General features: G+C 39.6%; 1 protein-coding gene across 1 annotated transcript in view; it reads right to left on the bottom strand.

Annotated features, from left to right (window-relative positions):
- The window catches only part of LOC110455058 (very long-chain acyl-CoA synthetase-like), a 21,235-nt gene extending 5,304 nt beyond the window's left edge, over window positions 1-15,931 (bottom strand). Inside the window, exons 1-10 of the mRNA XM_021504988.1 lie at window positions 15,836-15,931; window positions 12,813-13,211; window positions 8,096-8,206; window positions 7,029-7,244; window positions 5,854-6,012; window positions 5,058-5,182; window positions 4,341-4,532; window positions 4,022-4,130; window positions 3,200-3,395; window positions 931-1,028 (exon numbers count right to left, since the gene is read on the bottom strand). Coding sequence (XP_021360663.1) covers window positions 931-1,028; window positions 3,200-3,395; window positions 4,022-4,130; window positions 4,341-4,532; window positions 5,058-5,182; window positions 5,854-6,012; window positions 7,029-7,244; window positions 8,096-8,206; window positions 12,813-13,182 — 1,576 coding nt within the window. The 5' untranslated portion in view covers window positions 13,183-13,211; window positions 15,836-15,931. The remainder of the gene's footprint in view (window positions 1-930; window positions 1,029-3,199; window positions 3,396-4,021; window positions 4,131-4,340; window positions 4,533-5,057; window positions 5,183-5,853; window positions 6,013-7,028; window positions 7,245-8,095; window positions 8,207-12,812; window positions 13,212-15,835) is intronic.

Below are 15,931 nucleotides of genomic sequence, written 5' to 3'. Positions count from 1 at the left end.
TACACTGCCATTTATTATTTATTTCTGAACAAAATCTCTGTCAACAGTCAAGACGGAATTGCTGTAATGCTTCGAATGAAACGTTCAACGTCGAGACCTTCATGATCAGCTGTTCAGTAGAGTAGAGAAGTGTCGCAGTCAGTGTGATGGGTAACGGTCATAATTCTTCCATCGTACGAAATTACCTATTCCGTTCAAGTGATGATAAACTCTGATTATCGTTTGTTCTATTCAACATGTAGATAAGTGAGCAATAACAACGGAAAGCACATATTCTTTCACTTTCAGACTTCATCCTCAGCAGCTGTCATATCGCTGTCATCAGCTGCGATAGTAAACTTCCGGTGTAAACGACTTTCGTTCTTATTTACGAGAGTTCAATATCACATTAAATAAGATTATTTAAATATAAAAGATGGTCGGACTGGATAGTTTTCATTTTTTTTTTTTGACGTTCTTAATTGTTGTTAATAATTGTCGATAACAGTTTTTAAATCCAAGCGTGGTGTCGTTAGGTTACCGTAAATCATACTGAAATTTAGCCAACATGCGGAGCTTCCGCGCATGGCGCTAAATTTGAGAAGGATGGACCCACCTTAAGACATAATAATTATGTACAAATATATCACTGGCAAAGTAATAAATTTTAGACAATATTATCTATGATGCAATATGTTATTGATGTAAGCGACAAATGTGAAGCATTGACAGAAAAGTTGGAATCCAAGCTGTCTCCACGTAATCAAGTCTGTACATTTTGATAAATACCAAGCAGTAGAGTAAAATACACCTTGGTGAGTTCAAGGCGAGACCAAACCAGAGGGAAAGATCGTAGATATCCTTCAGAAAACCATAAGACTGGTTGCTGGTTAAGATTAATTGTTTCTTACACCACGTGTGGCTACTATCACGTTATTGTATCATATTTACCTGGTACATGCACCCCGTACACGTTAACGTCGTGGATAAAATCTATCGTACTGAGGGCATCACACACTTCCCGTGTCGATACGTTCTCCCCCTTCCACCTAACAACAAACCCATCAGGATTAATACCATGGAATCCGTTATACAGTAGAACAGCGTTTAGTTCAAGTAATATATAAAATCGGTCTCATGTCTTTTTATATTCTTTCTGAGCTTGTTGGGATTTTAACTCTATATCTTAAATATCGTTATGATAAGTGAAATCTAAAAATGTCATTGTAGAAAGCTAAATTGGATAGCGTTATATTGGGAATTAATTTCTTTCATAACTACAATTTTAAAGGCCAAGTTTGCTTAGAGCACAAACAGCAATTGCAAACCTGTTTTGCGAGCTTTCGAAAACTTCTGTTTCCTTTGTCAAGCAAAGAGTGCAAATGACCGGTGTCTCGATTCTAAACCGCTTAAAACAACTCACTAAGCCACAGTCTGCCGAATCAGTAAAGTCAGCGGTCAAAATTCATAGAGACATTTCACCCAATTGCACTCTAATACTGCAGGCAGTCAGGGGGACGGGTAACATGTTTACCCATTCCGCCCCTCAGTGGATGCTAAAATGGGGTCATAAAGAGGACTCAGCTGGTGGCCCCCTTCGTCTCTGTTTATCGAATGCCATCCCTCCTAACCCAGATTCTTTGATTTCCCCTACTTTTCAGTCAAGTTCCGTTTCAAGCAGTTCCTAGTTGTTTCAGTCTATGATGTTGTTGTGTGTGTTAGCTTGGTCTGTAATGGCTGTTTTATTTTATTATTTCTCCAATGTCTTCCTTGTATTTCTTTCTGATGTTCTTTTAGGCGTGTCCCGAATTGTTGGTCAGCTTTCCCGAGGTATGTAAGGTTGCAGCTGTTACATGGAATTCGGTAAACCATCCCAGTTGCTTGATGGTGTGTCGTGATCGCATGGGCATGCTGATGCGATGTTTGTGCAAGACTTTTGAAAGTGCTTCAGACACCCCTTTTATGTATGGGATAGTGACCATGCCGATTGCTTTTTCTTTATGTGTTTTTGGGGTTTTTGTTTCTTGGACCATTTGCACCGCCATTAGGGGTATCCAAATGTTGTCAGTACCTGTTTGATATCTCGCTTTTCAAATTCAATGTCTTCCTGTTCAGTTACGATGCTTATTCATCTGTCCAGGATATTCGAACTACTCCCAACGTAGGATTCAATGGATGATGTGAATTGAAGTTGAGGTACTCTCTGTGCAAGTGTTTTTTATGTATACCAGCAAATTGATGGAAACGTCAGCTCTTCTTATAATGAGGGTATCCAGGTAAGGAATTAATAGTATTCTGTCTGCCTCGTCTTCAGGTGTACATTTTATGGCGCATATATCGTCCGCCTGGTTTAGGTGGGTTGATAGGTTGTTAACCTCACCTTTCTTGATTACTTCCAAGATATCGTCAACATATATAGCCATAGTTTAGGACGACACTCCATCGGAGCAGTTGTGAGGGCCTTCTGCTCCATATGGTCCATAAATAAATTAGCAAAAACGAGTGATACTAGGCTCCCCAATGCTGCCCCACATTTTTCTGGTAGATTGTGTCATTTGCACTCTTTGATTGATAAAGAATCAGAATTTTCGAAAGCTCACAAAATAAGTTTTCAATTCCTGTTTGTGTTAAAAACAAGCTTAACAAGCTTATTATTCATTCCAAACTGATGAATCTTATTCCGATTACAATTAATAGTGTTTCCCTAGATGTTTACCCCTGGATTACTCGATAAACATTTATAAGAGTAACAAGTTAGATAATATTAATTGGTCAATACATTGGTCACGACCATTCCATAAAGTTTGGCTGCATAAACAAATCAACGTGCGACGTCACGCTAAATGTAGTTGCTATTGTGATGTCATGTTTTGACTGATGACAGAATAGTTGGAGCACTAGCGCATATTTTAAAAGTCTTGGTTCAAGGATCTTTTAAAAAATGATACAGGCACCTTCTCCTAACTAGTAACTTGTAGTGGAATTTTTATGATGTTACAAAACTAACCTAATTAATAACAAAATGTCCATAGGTTCTAATCCAGACAATGCCATTTCAAAACAATACAAAACACGACCAATAAGAATAGAGAATTTAAACATGGAAGTTATGTCCCGAACAAAACTGACGCAAAACCTAAGTGTGATATTGTATTTAGTTTTCAACACTTTTACTTTTCTTTTTATAATTATATAATGATGATAGAGTCATCGAACGCACCTAAACGTGTCCCCCACTCGGTCCCGGAAATAGATGTAATAATCTCTGTCGAGGAACACAAGGTCTCCGAAGCTGAAGTAGAAATCACCCTTCACGAATACGTCCCTCAGTATCTTCTTCTCGTCCATTTCTTTTGGTCCTTTGTAGAAACCAGTGTGTGTGTCCGGTATTGGTGAAATGAACAGCCCTTGTTCACCTAGTAATCAAAAAGTGACAAAGAAGTGTCAAATATTTCTATAATATAAATTTATTTTGCAAATCGAAACAGAATTTTTCTTTTCTTGACTAAAATATGAGGATGCCAATGCTAAGTTCTCATTTGCCTTTAAGAGCATCAAAATTTCCAAGAAAACAATATTCCTGTTTGTTTTTTTAAACTTCACCTGCGAGAAACTATCAGGAAATTATCATGTTTAGAACACTTGGAAGAACTAGTTTGTATGCATCATAAAGAAATACCTTCGCGTAGATGGTGTTTGATTTACATTTGAATATTTGAATATAGTTCGAATATCCATTCGTCTGGCCTTAAGTGCTACTGACAAGTCCTGAATGGACAAAATTGCTCAATGTAGATATTTAGTTTATTGGACTTTCTGCGTCGATTTACCGAATTTTAAAGAGGTGCTTCCTTCTTTGTATTGCAAGTGATACTTTTTCTGTCGTTTATAAACGTTTTGCAAAATCTTACCAATGCATAAATTGATTGTTCTTAATTTCCTAAAATAAGACTATTAAACCATTTCATTGAATTAATTGAAGTAAAAAAATATCGTTGATATAGTCTTAATACGACAGAAAACGTTACATAACCAAACAAACCAGGTCTAATTGTAACACATCTTCCATCTTTGTCTCGAACAGGGGCGTCCTCTATGAGATCATACTTGATTAATCGTACCATGGGGAACCCTACAGCGGCCATGACGTTCTAAAACAAAATCAAAACTCTTTACTGATTGGACTTTAAGGTAGATATTTATAAGTAAATTAAACTAAAGACATACAAATTGTGTCTATAAGATAAGTGGTTACTTTCTAAGATCTTAAGAATATAGATTCATCTGAATTTGAAAAATAAAAGAATGTAATCGTTAGTTCCAAGTTAAGGGACAAGAATATTATAACAGAAAATAGTTACTGCCAAAGGCGACAACCTCCCTATAGCTCCAAGTTTATTGGTCGTATTCACAATGGCGGCCGTCCCCTCAGTGGCACCAAACATCTCCATTATCCAAGGAATTTTGAATCGACTTTGGAACTCTTTCCAGATATCGGGTCGGAGGCCATTCCCATAGGCAACACGGACGTTATGAACGCCATCTAGTGGTGACTGATGAATGTTGGCAAGGGTATGAAATAAATACCAAGAGGTACAGCCTCAACAATATTGTAAATGATATCATAAATGTAATATGGAAATGTATACAACTATAAAACAATTGCACATGTCGCAAACCAAAATGTCGAACACAAGTTCCCCTACATATTAGAGAATACTAACGACAAATCACATCCGGAATTCAATATCTTGTTTTTTTGACAAAATTAAAAAAAGAATAATGTATTTGCCATCTCCTTTCAGTAAGTTATAGATCTCGGATGTACGTTTAAAACTATGATTGCAAAAATAATCAGACAGGTAGGTACACGTATGGTGGTTGTCCTTCTACCGAATACTGTATACCGCGAAGTTTTCACCCAGTCAAGCTTTCACCCTTTGCCCATGAAATCAATTTTCGCAAAAAGTTAATTTCGCCCTTTACATTTGATTACTACATCCATTGCGTTGTTTACTTATATTCGCTACAATAATGAATAATAGGCGAAAATTAAACTGCAGCGAAAATTTCAGTACCTTCGGCACAGCAACAATGTATCTGAGCAGTTCCCCGATGTATTGTATCACAGTGACGTTATGTTTTCTCACGTCCTCCCAGAAATGTGAGGCCGAAAACTTCTTACGTATCACCATCGTAGCACCTGTTGGGTATTAAGCATGATGTAGGGCGTGGTATTAACATTATTTGCAAACGGGGTAAAACATCGACTGAACTGAAACAAACTACAATTTGGAAAATATCAATCCTCCTCTTTGACATGATAGGGTAGAAGCAAGTATTGCTACTTTCAATAGATTAAGATTCTCCATTTATACGCATGTAACGAGGAGGCAAATAAGTCTGCTGTTATATCGTGTAGTTAATGCTGGGTGAGTGTGATTGTATACTTTAACAATAGCATTCGGTTTCTTAAAATACCCTTTCTACGATGTGCAATCAAGCGTAAGCTTCAGATCACTCACTCTCCCAAGAATTTCGGTTCGATCCCCAGCGGTGGCGAAAAAAAAGAGACTGATGTTTGATAGGGTTAGTTGTTATTCCTCCGATGGCACGGTGGTTTATCCCCGTGGGTTTTCCTCTACCACGAAAACATAATTTGTTCCCTTACCGGCTTCGTAATAAAAGCTCTACAGAGCTTATGTGTGTTGTTGACAATATACACGACTTTAAATAAAGATTATTTATTTGGGTTTTTTAGGTCATGCTTTATTGAAGTTAAAAGAACATCTTAACTTAAGCTACTGTAAAGAATTGACGTTCTTGTAACCGCAGTCAAATGTTCAAGTGGTCTGTGACAGTCGTGCGCAGTACCTGTGTCTATGGAGTTGAAGAAACAGTTTGTGGCTGCGGCGCTGTGATAGAGTGGGGTCACCACATACACCACGTCCTTCTCATTATAGTCAAACAAGCTGTACATCTTAGACGTAGCTATCCCCTTGGCTTGGTTGATAATGGCGGGTTTCGGAAGTCCTGCATAAGAGGAGGTTATATAATGATATATTTGTATTGTTTGAGAAGAAAGCAGTGTATTTATTCCATAGACATGAATTAGTCAATACAATAGTCGTGTATCCTAATTATGGTAATGGAGTGTATAACATCCTTTAACTTTATTTATTTTACAACAATTGTGAAACAAGTTTTTACAACTTATATTAATAACTATTGATGGCGCCGATGTTGAATAGATATAGTCAACATGTTTTTGTATATTGAGGTGGAATATATGACTCGGGATTCGAAAATGTCGACAAATATGATTAGCGAAGACCTTTAATGCCCATCCTCGGTCCCAGGGGAACGCACCTGTGATTTTCCCCTGGGACCGATAATGCTTCGACCTGAAATAGTTATTTTTAACACTTCCTAATATAGAGTTGTATATACCACCATAATTAAACTTGTTGAATGCTTATCATATAAAATGTCATAGTACCAAAAACGACATCTTAATAAGCTTGATACTGGATATATATTATTCGTAAAAGCGATCAAGGTTATACAATATGTATGGCGAACGAAAACTCTCCTAGATTGAGGGCAATCATTGTCCGGGGATTGAACCCAGTGCCCTTCAACCCTGGCAATCCCTATCCCAATTATTGCTGAAGAATTAAAAAAAAGTATGGTTATACTACATTTCTAATCTTTAAGGCTATATGAAAACGTCCAAACATTCAATTTTACAGTCTGAGAAAATAACGCATCGATAAAACTATTGTAGCTACCGACTCACATTGACAATACCAGAGACGTATATACTACTACTGGCTTATATGTCTCTCACAATGCTGAAGTGGCCCTGAAGGGTGGAAGATTAATATTATGAAAACTTGACTGAACGAGCTGACCTCGATTTGGAATTTACAATAACTTAAATGTAGCTCTCTGAAGAATATAAGTTGTTATAATCCAGCCATTTTCCATGGTTGACATATGGCTAGAAGACATATATATAATAATATTCTTGAAATACTTTGTCATACCTGTTGTTCCAGATGTGTATATAAAGCACATTGGGGACGTATCTGTGACATTTGACCGTAGTGATTTACATATATTAGCAGGGATTGTACATGTCATCCTATCCTCCATGGACAAGAAGCCAGGAGGGAGTTCAGAATTTGACTTTCCTTGGACATAAATCGGTGTGTCGTGTAATCCATCTTTTATGGCCAATATCGACTCGAGCAGTTCATCACCTGGAGATAAATTTCTTCATTTACATGTGCTTGATACTAACGATGGTTTTTCAACTTTGATGAAGTACTGCATATCACAAGCAGCGTCCTTTCTTTTTATTTCCCGTACTTTCTTCTGCTTATTATATTTAACAATATATCGGTCAGTTTGACCTTTGTCATCCAATTATTTTAACATAATTATGGAGATATTATTTTATAGAACTGCAAATGTATTAAATAAATACAAAAATATGAGAAGGCGACGTCTGACGGTCAAATCTCCACGCATTCCAGAAATAACAGGAAAGCAGGTGAGATAATCTATGTAACGGTGAAAGCAATGTGAAGATAGTTTACGAAGCAATGTGCGGAGGTTGCTTATTCGAAAATTGGTTAAGGTGACTGATGGAAAAAATCAGAGGAACCTAAAACGAAAGAATACTGCGAAGTTATTTAAAAGATAACGTTTTCTATGAATATTTACACATTCATTACATGTTCACCATTCATAAAGTTGTACGTATGCATGATAACAATGAAGGTTAATCATAGCAATGTATGCAGAAATAATTTATGCAAGGCTGGATGTACTGAATATCGCATTTTCTTTACATTTACCTTAGCCATATTCTTTTACATAAAGTTTTTTCTGATTTTCTCCATGAAACACATTTCCCCATTCCTCCCATTAGTAACCTCCGTCACGTGGCGTCCACCCCTGCATTAATTACCTCTACATTTCTTACACAAATTATCTCCCTCCATATAGATTAGTCCTTTATAGTTATTTCCGGACTGTGTGGAGTTCTGACCGGCAAATATCACCTACTAATAAGGATATAACATGGAAAATCCACAATTTGTCTTACCCTCTCCTACGATAATGACCTTTGCCTCGCTGACCTTAAGAGAGTGCAGCAAAGGTTTGGCTGTTAGATGGTAGTTTATGAAGGCATCCGCAAGTCCTACTTTCTGTAGACCTAGCAAATGGAACACCCCTTGTGATTTGATTTGTAGATTGGTATTGAACAATAAAAAGTGTGATTCAAACATCTTATCCGAATGTAAGTTAAATATTAATAATTTTATTTAATAAACTAAAGGTGGTACGCGTTTCAAGTACTTAATAAGTGGGTTTTTTCTTGTTTTATTTATTCAGATATCGATCTATTACATTTACTCTGGCATGTAAAGGTTTCCTACAATGTTACATTTGTGTATCAAAAGTAGAAATATAAATGTATGTTCCTTCGGCAAAGAATTGTGCTAAACATTACAGATCTTACCCTGTGGCATTCTCTATCTTTACCCACAGGAGTGAGAGATTATATAATGTATCGCGTCCCTCAGGCTATTATTAGAAAAGCTTGGAGAAAGGAATTATATGAATAGTGTCAGATCATTTGAGAGCCAGAGTGTGGTTTTGTTTATTCAAGATAACGATGTTTCGTATTGATATTACTTCAGTGTCGTGGGTATACAAAATGATAACAAAATGATAAAAAATGATAATACAAGCTATATTATTATAAAAACCGTATATATGGTAAACTTCCCCAAACCAAAGTAGACGCAATGGCATTTAGCATTCTGAGTCGAATTTCATACACAGGGCTGTAGAAATATATCTGATTATGATGATGAACATGGAGAATTCTTTGTGCCTAAAGTCCCATTAGTGTACACTACATTCATCATACATAACAAAATACTGAGACAGCACAGAGCACAGCATATAGTCTAGTGTCATGGCCTATTTGCTTTAAATATATTTACCAAGAAGGCCTATTTTCTTCGTATTATACAAGAACTACAACAACATTTTTATTTTAAATTAAGATTGATAAGATAATGACATTGATAAAATAATTTCTGAATTCTAGTAAAATTATTAGTATGCTTGAATTATGTAAGTTGTATTTTATGAATCTAGCTTTTGTATTGAAATATGCAACATTTTATTAAAAAAAACAACATATTTTCCCCGAACTATTTGTAAAACTATTTTTCTTCTTCTTCTTTTTCCAGTAATTGCCTCCATCAACAGGTTGATGCTTCTGCAATATGTGGCAGTTTCGCATGTGACAGGACTGACGCGGTAAAAATAAGTTTGTAAGTTAAAAACAGGATAAACGAAGCTTTAAGGGTTTCAGAGCTTCGTCACTCTGGCCTTGAAGGCCGAGAGTGTGGCTGCATCTGTGATGTCTGGTGGTAGGGCGTTCAAGTCACGTACAGTTCTTGGAAAGAAAGACATTTTTCTTGAATCAGTTCTGCAGGTATGGTAAGGAGTTGGAAGGATCTGGTGTTGGTGTTTCTGGCAAGTCGTCTTGGTGGTAGCAATATGTTTTCTTTACTGATGGCAACCATTCCTCTGTCAATCCTGTATAACATCACTAGTCTAGCTTCTTTCCTCCTTTCTTGTAGTTGTTTTCACCTGAGCATATGAAGCATATCAGAGACGCTGGGCGTGTTACGATGACGGTTTGTGACATACCTTGCAGCTCTTCTCTGGATGTATTCGATGATGTTGATGTTGTGCTGGGTGTGCGGATCCCATACGGAGGATGCATATTCCAGCAAAGGTCTGACCAGGCCGTGGTATGCTAGTGTCTTGATCTGAGTAGATGTAATCTTCATATTTCTCCGTAGGAAGCCCATGGTTCTGTTTGCCTTCCCTGTTATCTTCTTAATGTGTGTGTCCCATCTAAGGTTGCTGGAGATGGTGACACCTAGATAGGGGGCTGTGTTGACCTCCTGTAGATAGTGGCCTTGTAAGTGATAGTTGGTCTTCGTTGGGTTTCTCTTGTTGGTGAGTCTAATGATGTTACACTTGTCAGGATGGAATTTCATACACCATAACCGTTCCCATTTGGTCAGCTTATCGAGGTCCTCATGTAGGGTCTTACCGCTGCCCTCTGATGTAATGGTGAGATAGGATATGGTGTCATCTGCGAAGAGTCTGATGGTGGACTTCAAAGACTCATGCAGGTCGTTGATGTAGTAGATGAAGAGACTCGGTCCTAGAACAGAGGCCTGGGGGACACCGGAGTCGACACCCACCGAGGTGGAGCTCTCACCTTCCAGCTAGCCAGTTTTCGATCCAGGAGTTGATTTTTCCGCGTATCCCATTATCGCTGAGTTTGTGGATGAGGAGACTGTGGTTGACCTTGTCGAAGGCTTTCGCAATGTCCATGATGAACACGTCAGTCTGCTGGCCTGCGTGAAGGTTTTTGGTGATGTTATGCAGCAGATAGTGGTGAGGGAAATTGGCCTGTAGTTAGATGTATCGTACTAATGTCCCTTCTTGGAGGTGGGGGTTACATTAGCAGTGCGCCAGTCATCCGATATCACACCTGTTGCTAGGAATTCCTTTTAGTTCGATTAACACTTAGAATTAAACGACACACCTGAGTTATATTTAATATATTATAGATAGAAGTGATGTTAAAATGGTATGAAAAAATGGTGTGTTTTGAAAAAAAAAACAATTTGAAAAATTTACGAGATCGGCGTACATCTTGAAGGCCTATTACTTAATATTTGCCAGATTTTCCAGTACAATAATTACATTTATGTCATTTTTTATTTTGCTTTATATACAACCGGACCGGTGTAATGTGGAAAATGTGACCCCAAAGAAAGGGTTCCCGGACTTACCCAAACAATCATGTACATGAGTTTGCTCGGACCCGAGTCTACCCGTGAACTTTGACCTCATCGCACTGATGTTAACTGATTAGTAGGCAACGGACATACGACGGTAACTGGCGTTATACGTCGTTCTCCGCCCCGGGACCGAGTAGTTTGGTGATCCGGCAGACGATAATAGTAGATGTTCGGTCTATTTTCGTATTTCTCATGTGAAATTTCACTCCGGCTCTTCTATATTTCAATCGACTCCGATTCCATTTCATTCCCTATGCGAAAAGCAAAGTTCACGAGTTGAAGATGAAAACCAGGCCTTAAGTCCATGATAAATTGTGTACTGATACCACTGAAGGCTTAGCCTCTATTCTAACACCCCGTAATACTACATTTCATATCACTCGTAATACTACATATATTGATCTACTTCATATTGAATTGTATGGTTAAATAATTATATCAATATCATTAAGCCTACTGTATACTAGATTTGCATAATTACTTAATTATGTCAGCATTATTTGTATTCTAAATAGTTTTATCAAAATTGAATACACAATAATGTATACTACACATATAATATGAAAAGGCAAAGCCTAAAACGAGTGTAGCTTTTGTTAACCTCTGATAGATACTGATTCAGAATGAAATAATACTGATTCAGAATGAAATAATACTGATTCAGAATGAAATAATACTGATTCAGAATGATAACTAGTTATAAATCGGCATGGACAAAAATCATACGTTGCTGAAAAAGGGCGTGGAACTCGGGCTGGTTGTCTGGAAAATTATTGTTGATTTCGACATAAACGAGTGGTGATACATAAGTAAATTATGTAAAGACTATAACAAGACTTTCAAAAATGTTAATTATTTCGTTGATTATTCTCAACAAATAAAAACCAAAAGCTGATGATTTTTTAGACGATAACAAAATAAATGTACACGTTGACCTTATTGGTTTAATGCCGGCTCTTTCTGAAGATATCTCCTGGTAGAAATATTAACAGAACCTGGTTGATGACTTAAAGGATATTGTGTATCCGCATTTTTACTTTTTGTGTCTGTGGCAAACACAGAAATAAAAAAAAGTCATGAAGCACCAACAAAGAGATAAATGCAACGAACATCAGTTCCAAGATTTTCCGATAAAATGCATCCTTCCAAAAATTAACTGATGAAGGCCGATGGAGTGTGACGTGTTTGTGACGTCATAGTATATGATAATCTCTGAACGAAGTTTCAGGCTTGTTTGTATGACATTTTATGTAATGGATTTTTTTCACTCATAATGTATATTAGCTTTTATCTAAATAAAAAAGTGATAAAACATGAAGATTGTTTTCACTATATGAAAATGTTCATGTATGTGTTGAAACACACAACTCAGTTTTCGAACTAAACATACTGTATTTTATACCTACTATAATGTTGTCAGTTTAAAGGAAATGATTATATGCGTTACAATTTTTAAATGAAGTCGCTCTACATTTTTAACATTTGGATTACGCTTGAAAGAGGTCCGCCGTGTACTACACAACCATTCAAAGTGTCAAAAAGAAATATTTTTGTTTTATAAATTTGTAATTTTTATTTACGAAAAATCTACCAAAATGAAATGAAATATTAATTTCTCCAAATATCAAAATATCAAAAGTATGTAACCATTTTTGTGATTTCGTTAAAATATCCTAACTCTTTTTGAAGTATTAATCATTTCACGGACCCACCTGGTATACTTACCCAGGAATGTCCACACGAAGGCGGGCTCGTTGTACTTACTCAGGAATGTCCACACGAAGGCGGGCTCGTTGTACTTACCCGGGAATGTCCACACGAAGGCGGGCACGTTTTATTTACCCATGAATGTCCACACGAAGGCGGGCTCGTTGTATTTACCCAGGAATGTCCAAACGAAAGCGGGCTCGTTGTACTTACCCAGGAAAGTCCACACGAAGGCGGGCTCGTTGTAGATGACAGTCGCTACAGTGTCGTTCAAATCTAGGTTCCACGTCATGGCAATACTAGCGACTTTATTCGCCATTTCGTTGACAAACTCAAAGCTATAGGACTTGTCCTCGAAAATCAAGAAAGTCTTTTTAGGGTCCTTGGCTACCTGCCTCTCGAACACATCGACCAAATATTCGGCGGCTTTCAGTCCTTTCATGATTTTCACCGTTGTTTTAATCATTGGTCCGTATGTCCTTATGTCGTCCCCGAGGTAGGGGAATAGTGCCCTCCATGCTACCAGGGCGGCACCCGTGACCCCCGCGGCCGTACCTAGGGCGATATCCGTCTTACTGGGCATTATGTATACTCACCAGAAATGATAACCCACTGAAATATAATCTTTTCATGAAATGCATTTTTCAAACTTAGTTATTGAATGTGATATATTTTGTTTTGTTTTGTTTTATTTTGTTTAACGTCCTATTAGATGCTAAGGTCAAGTAAAGGCGTGAATATGAAAGGCGCAGTCTGTATTAGTAAAGCCAACCTGTTGGTTAAGTAAGTCCTTGTAAATTCTTGTAAGTCAGTATTGTATGTTCAGTCCAGATTTGTTAACAATGTTTTATATAATTTTCTGTTAACCCAAAAACTGCAGGGTAAAACTATCGGTGTTGGCTGCCACCTGTGCAGGCGTCGGGAAAGAATACGCCTGTTGTATCCAACTGCATGTCGTAAGAGGCGAGTAAAGGGGGGCCCTGTAGGCGACGAATGTGGGTCCTGTAGGCAAATAATGTGGGGCCCTGTATGCGACTAATGTGGATCAAGTAGGCGACTAATGTGGTGCCCTGTAGGCGACTAATGGGGGGGGGGTCCTGTAGGCGACTAATGTTGGGCCCTGTATGCGACTAATGTGGATCATGTAGGCGACTAATGTGGGCCCTGTAGGCGACTAATGTTGGGCCCTGTATGCGACTAAAGTGGGCCCATGTAGGCGACTAATGTGGGGCCCTGTAGGCGACTAATGTGGGCCCCTGTAGGCGACTAATGGGGGGTCCTGTCCTGTATGCGACTAAAGTGGGCTATGCGACTAAAGTGGGCCCATGTAGGCGACTAATGTGGGGCCCTGTAGGCGACTAATGGGGGGCCCTGTAGGCGACTAATGTTGGGCCCTGTAGGCGACTAATGTGGGCCCCTATAGGCGACTAATGTTGGGCCCTGTAGGCGACTAATGTTTGGCCCTGTAGGCGACTAATGTGGGGCCCTGTAGGCGACTAATGTGGGGCCCTGTAGGCGACTAATGTAGTGCCCTGTAGGCGACTAATGGGGGTTCTGTAGGCGACTAATGTTGGGCCCTGTAGGCGACTAATGTGGATCATGTAGGCGACTAATGTTGGGCCCTGTAGGCGGCTAATGTGGATCATGTAGGCGACTAATGTGGGGCCCTGTGGGCGACTAATGTGGTGCCCTGTAGGCGACTAATGTGGGGAACGGGAGGCGACTAATGTTTGGCCATGTAGGCGACTAATGTGGATCATGTTGGCGACTTATGTGGGGCCCTGTAGGCGACTAATGTGGGCCCCTATAGGCGACTAATGTTGGGCCCTGTAGGCGGCTAATGTGGATCATGTAGGCGACTAATGTGGGGCCCTGTAGGCGACTAATGTGGTGCCCTGTAGGCGACTAATGTGGGGTACGGGAGGCGACTAATGTTTGGCCATGTAGGCGACTAATGTGGATCATGTAGGCGACTAATGTGGGGCCCTGTAGGCGACTAATGTGGGGTACGGGAGGCGACCTATGTGGGGTCATGTAGGCGACTAATGTGGGGCCCTGTAGGCGACTAATGTGGGGTACTGTAGGCGAATAATGTGGGGTCCTGTGGGCGACTAATGTGGTGCCCTGTAGGCGACTAATGTGGGGTACGGGAGGCGACCTATGTGGGGTCATGTAGGCGACTAATGTGGGGTCCTGTAGGAGACTAATGGGTCTCTGTAGGCGACTAATGTGAGGGCCTGTAGGCGACTAATGTGGATCATGTTGGCGACTAATGTGGGGCCCTGTAGGCGACTAATGTGGGGTCCGGGAGGCGACTTATGTGGGGTCATGTAGGCGACTAATGTGGGGTCCTGTAGGCGACTAATGTGGTGCCCTGTAGGCGACTAATGTGGGGTCCGGGAGGCGACTTATGTGGGGTCATGTAGGCGACTAATGTGGGGTCCTGTAGGCGACCTATGTGGGGTCATGTAGGCGACTAATGTGGGGTCCTGTAGGCGACCTATGTGGGGTCATGTAGGCGACTAATGTGGGGCCCTGTAGGCGACTTATGTGGGGCCCTGTAGGCGACTAATGTGGGGCCCTGTAGGCGACTAACGTGGGGCCCTGTAGGCGACTAATGGGGGGTCCTGTAGGCGACTTATGTTTGGCCCTGTAGGCGACTTATGTGGATCATGTTGGCGACTTATGTGGGGCCCTGTAGGCGACTAATGTAGTGCCCTGTAGGCGACTAATGTGGGGTACGGGAGGCGACTAATGTGGGGCCATGTAGGCGACTAATGTGGATCATGTAGGTGACTAATGTGGGGCCCTGTAGGCGACTTATGTGGGGCCCTGTAGGCGACTAATGTGGGGTCCTGTAGGCGACCTATGTGGGGTCATGTAGGAGACTAATGTGGGGTCCTGTAGGAGACTAATGGTCTCTGTAGGCGACTAATGTGAGGTCCAGTTTCAAGATTCGATACTTTTCTCACATAATAGTACCTTTAGTCATATACTTATATGTCTTATATAATGATATTATCAATATATTATAGGTTTCGGGTAAAGTTTTGTGTTTTTCGTCCTCACTATTGCTACTCTGGTGTATGAAGAACACTACCGAAAGGGAAAGTAGGTAAGAGAGTTACAAGACTGGAACGCACAGACATATATAGTTATATAATATCCCATGCTACAACATTTGTATCCTATCTCCGTACACTGAAATACAAAGCAGAGAAATCTTCCATGCTTACCTGTTGTAGAAGTCACCTTCTGTCGGGCAAATATAAAGCTTTCCTGTACCCAAATATTGAGTGAAGGGTCACATAAAATAGAGGCAAGATCTGGGA

Source organism: Mizuhopecten yessoensis, unplaced genomic scaffold, assembly GCF_002113885.1.
Source record: "Mizuhopecten yessoensis strain PY_sf001 unplaced genomic scaffold, ASM211388v2 scaffold8123, whole genome shotgun sequence".
Classification (NCBI taxonomy): domain Eukaryota; kingdom Metazoa; phylum Mollusca; class Bivalvia; order Pectinida; family Pectinidae; genus Mizuhopecten; species Mizuhopecten yessoensis.
This window is presented reverse-complemented; position numbering and strand designations above follow the sequence as displayed.